This window comes from Triticum dicoccoides, chromosome 5A (assembly GCF_002162155.2).
Source record: "Triticum dicoccoides isolate Atlit2015 ecotype Zavitan chromosome 5A, WEW_v2.0, whole genome shotgun sequence".
NCBI classification, from domain to species: Eukaryota; Viridiplantae; Streptophyta; class Magnoliopsida; order Poales; family Poaceae; genus Triticum; species Triticum dicoccoides.
In genome coordinates, this window is record NC_041388.1 from 656,966,938 (window position 1) to 656,971,756 (window position 4,819).

Below are 4,819 nucleotides of genomic sequence, written 5' to 3' on the forward strand. Positions count from 1 at the left end.
AAAAGGGGGGGGGGCTTTAGTGCCTACATTTTAGCGCCGGTTACCAAACCGGAACTAAAGGGCCTTACGAACCGGTGCTATTGTCCGGTTCTGCACTAGTGAGCGGCAAAGCAAGGACAAGCAAATGAAGCAATACCTAGACCTTCAAAGGAAGAAGTTTGAGATGGAGGAGGCGGCCAAGAGGAGGAAGATCGACATGGAGGAGGCGGACCGGCAAAGGCAGCTCGACATGGAGGAGGCGGCCCGGCAAAGGCAGCTCGACATGGAGGCTGACAATGTCAAGGCCAGACAGAGGCAACTTGACATCGATGCCACCAATGCCGCCACCAAAGCGAAGGAGGTGGCCCTTGCGATCATGAGCGTGGACTTGTCCAAGATGAGCGAGAAGACGAGAGCCTGGTTCGAGGCCAGACAGAAGGAGATGCTCGACGCCGACGACCTGAACTAGGTCGTCTGATCGGCCGTGGCCGTTCTTTTTGGAGGCTGGCATGGGTGCCGCCCACCCGCTGGGCCGCTGGCTGTGTGCCGGCGAGAAAAAGATTCATTTTGGAGGCCGGCTGTGTTGCCGGCCGCCGACTGTGTTGCCAGCGAGGACAACTATTTATTTTGGAGGCTGTATGTGTTGCCGGCCGCTGGCTGAGTTGCCGACGATGGACGTGTAGGCTGCTAGCTCTGTTGCCGGCGTGATGAACTGGGGCCGCTGGCCTGATGAACTAGGGCTTGGCATTTGAAACGTTGCTCTTTTTTAAAATAGACGCGGACAGGATGAGGCAAACGGATGCGGCCGCGCGCTGGGCGCACGGCCACCGCATTTCAGGACACGCACGGACCCGTCCCCATTACTCTACCCAAACGGACAGATATCGGACAAAACGAACGTCCATTTAAGATCGCGCGATGGAGTTAGCCTAAGACCGGCCGAAATTTGGGACAGTACACCGGCGCCTATCATTGCCCTTTTCTTTTTGCTGTTCACGTTCCTGATGCGGTGATGCCGGAGATGCCTTGCTCACACATTTTGTAAACACACACACAATCGGTTCACCCATTCACCTGCATATTCAAAATGAGGGCCTCTTTGATCCGTAGGATTGTTAAAATAAAGAAATAGAAAAAATGCAGAAATAGGATGACATGTCTCATAATATCCTACAGGATTTGAAAGAATGTTTGATAGCGCAGGAAAAACAAAGAAATTCTATAAAGAGGTTTAAGTGGATGGAAATTTTCCTTTAAAATGTAGTATAAATGAATCCTATGAAAAAAAATTCCTAAGAATTTCAATCCTACGAATCAAACGAGTATCACAAGAAAAATTCTAAGGGTTCAAATCCTCTAAAAAATCCTATACAATTCTTTTGAATCAAAGGAGCCCTGGACATTGGACTCTGCTTGCCCGACAGGTGCATGCGGCGACAGAGATCAGATCCGCACGCCACTGCTGATCTGCACCGAATAAGAATCGATCGACTGTTTACTCCCACTGCTGATCCGCACCGAATAAGGATAAAGCCAATCCGACGGACACACCCCTCACCCTGCCGACCACGCCAGCGGAACAGAACTGGCCACACACCCACCACACCGTCGACTTCCCTCGTTTAGACTATTCGGCGTGACTCACAGCACTCCAATGATTCCTCTTCCTCCTCCCTCATCCACCCGTCCAGAACAGTCGGCACCATCCATGTCGACCGCGACGTCGCAGCGCCCACACGTACGTACGTGTCCACCTCCATGACTTTATCTCGCCGACATGGTCACGGCCCTCCTATAAAATCACCACACCAGACACTGCTAAATCAACAACACTCATCACACCCAACCATCAGCTTTCAATCCAGCTACCAGTTCCCGTCTCAGCATCAGCACACGGATTTCTCCTCGGGCCAACCTCCGGATCCATCAACAATGGTGAGTGCCATTACGACCTGCTCTGCTCCTTCCTTTTCTTGGTCAGTTTGAGATGTTCGTTCGTGAATAATCTTGGTGGAATTTGGTTGTGTGCGCAGGCGAACTCTGTCTCCGGGGTGGCGGTGAATGAGGAGTGCGTGAAGGTGTTCCAGGAGCTGCGGGCGGAGCGCAAGCACCGGTTCGTGGTGTACAAGATGGACGACGACGCGCAGCAGGTGGTGGTGGACAAGGTGGGCGCCCTCGACGCCACCTTCGACGACCTGGCGGCGGCGATGCCCGCCGATGACTGCCGCTACGCGGTGTACGACCTGGACTTCGTGTCCGAGGACTCGGCGGGGGACACGCCGCGGAGCAAGATCTTCTTCATCCACTGGTCGCCGGAGTCTGCGGACGCGAGGAACAAGATGCTGTATGCCAGCTCCACGGAGGGGCTCAAGAAGGAGCTGGACGGCGTGCAGATCGACGTGCAGGCCACCGACGCCAGCGAGCTCACCCTCAACATCCTCAAGGACTACACCACCTAATTAAGCTAATCCATCCCGTACGCGCGCACGATCGGTCGGCGCCTGGATCCAAATAATGTTTTTCCATGTGTAGTGGTTTGTGAATGATTGGGTTTTCCTTTTTACTTCCTCGAGATTGATAATTGAGTGCTTGATCTATTCCTTACCAGAAAAGAAACTTATAATGACAGCAATAGATCTTTTTCCGCTCTCGAAACCGACAAAATATCCGGTTAAAGCGATACATGGCCCTCTCAGCGCCCCTCGGGAGACTCGGGGCGATTAGGCCCTCCCCGTCTTTTTTTCTTCCTCGTCGCCACCGGAGACGGTTGCCAGGAAAGCCCGCATGGGCGTCGGAGAAGGTGGTGGCGAGAATCTCGGCACTCGGATCGATCTCGACGGTGTGCGGACCAGAGACTCGCATTAGAGGCCTATCGGTTCATGGGGCGGTGGCCCTGCCGGCGAGGCGACGTATGCAGGAGACGTTGGACAGTGTGCTCGGCTGTGCGGGCGGCGGGTCGTTGGTGGAGCCGGCCACGACACGGTGCTCTATTGTGTTAAATCTGGAGGTTCCTCTTTGTCCCGCTGCCTCTCTTGATGTCCCGATGGCTTGCGTTTGCCAGCTTCGGTGGTGGTGAGCGCTCGTGGTGTATTTAGGGTCCGGAGGAAACCTTGGCCGGTCTAGCCGGCCGGCAGCGGCGACGCCCAAGGGCGTCACTTTTCTTCATGGAGGCGCAATTGAGGTCCCACTCTGATCCCCTGTCCGGGTGAAAACTTTCAATCCTCTTCTGATTTGGCAGCAGCGGCCTTGTTCACGTCGTGACCTTCCTGGAGGCATGTGTCGGCGTTCTAGGAATGGGGGTCCCCAGACTTGTCTGCCTGCGGCCCACGATGTGGCTGGGCTGGCAGGTCTGTACGGCCCATCTTCGTGGACAAGACATTCAAGACCCTCGCGAGGGACCAAGCCTCGCGAGGCGGACGACGCAAGACCTCCTTAGGAGCGGCCTCACCAGGCAGGCTCACGAGGGGCGGAGAGATCAAGGCAAGGCAAACCTCGCGAGGTCCTCGTGACGTGAGCCATGACGATCGAAACCAGGCGGGCGCCAGCGCGCGCAACGTCCTTGTTTTCTCTTTGATGCTAAGGAGGCAAGCGCAGGCGCGGAGTACCAAGGCATCAGGCAAAGGTTTTCATATTGGTGCAACAAGACCAAGACTAGAAGGATGGCAAGATGGAGGTCACCATGGAGTCGAGGACGACGCATCACCAGAGCCTTTGGCAGTCGAAGACCACCTTTTGTCAGGATAACCTGTATTAGCTGTTCCCTTTCGAATTGGCCTTTGTTGGCTCCCTTCCCGCTCAATATTTGGGGAGAGGATCAGGGCCTATATAAGTAGAACTAGCCACCATGTGGAAGGGACAGACAGAGAGAGAGAAAGAACTGATTCAGAGACATCTCACCCACACAAGCGCAAGAACACTTCAACCTTAGGAGGCTATTCTTCCCTTTGTATTGTTCATCATCAGCCAAGAGACAATCCACCACCAGCACACTGAAGTAGGGTATTACATCACAACGGTGGTCCAAACCAGTATAAATCTTGTTTCTTTGTGTTGCGGGTTCGTCGAGTTCATCCGTGAGATCTTAGCGAACTAGGGCGTGGATCGATAGGGAGAAAACCTCCACGCGCACCCCAGTGTTCGAACCTTAAAGGTTTGACGAAATCCGTGATCCGACATTTAGCGCGCCAGGTAGGGGTGCGCCGAAGCTTCCTTCCGTCACTCCGCGTCCTGTCGCTCCATCGTCTCCATGGCAGACGTGCGCCGAGCTCGTGCTGAGCGCCGGGCTGCCCTCGCTGCCCATGTCGCTCAGACGGCTTCCATCGGTGGGCCACCTCGTCGTTCCCCGTCGTGCACCGCCACCGGCCCGGTAGGGAACGAGCAGCAAGAATCCTCGCTGCACCCCTCGATGCGGCGGGACGACCGCACCGCCACTCCATCGCTGACCCCGGCCGGTTCTTCCCATGCATGTCTCCCTCCCATGGACGCATGGACCGCGCTCCTCATGGCACGAGCTCCTGCGCTACCGACCGGTTGATGACCTCTACGAGGACTGGCTCGACCGCATCGCCGAGTTTGTCCGTGCCGCAGGGGGCTCTCTTGCGCTGTCCATCTCTCCGCCTCGCCCTTCGTCAGCTACGGGCGACGTAGCCCACGGAGCGCATCCACCACATCTTCCCGGAGACGGCGCCCTGGCGCCAAGACGCGCGGCTCCGCGACGCGACCCGCCGCATCCTGCGCCCGCGCGTGAAGAAAGAAGTTGTCAAGAAGTCCCTCGACCACAAGAAAACGCTCCACCGCTCCTCTTGCCACCGTGCCAGGACCGGCTGTTGCGGCAAGACCG

General features: G+C 56.1%; 1 protein-coding gene across 1 annotated transcript; it reads left to right on the plus strand.

Moving 5' to 3' along the window:
• Positions 1 to 1,722: 1,722 nt before the first annotated feature.
• Positions 1,723 to 2,611, plus strand: LOC119303810 (actin-depolymerizing factor 3-like). Its single transcript, XM_037580960.1, has 2 exons — positions 1,723 to 1,914; positions 2,013 to 2,611. The coding sequence occupies exons 1-2, from the start codon at positions 1,738 to 1,740 to the stop codon at positions 2,436 to 2,438; spliced, it is 603 nt and encodes a 200-aa protein (XP_037436857.1). The 5' UTR covers positions 1,723 to 1,737; the 3' UTR covers positions 2,439 to 2,611.
• Positions 2,612 to 4,819: the final 2,208 nt, after the last annotated feature.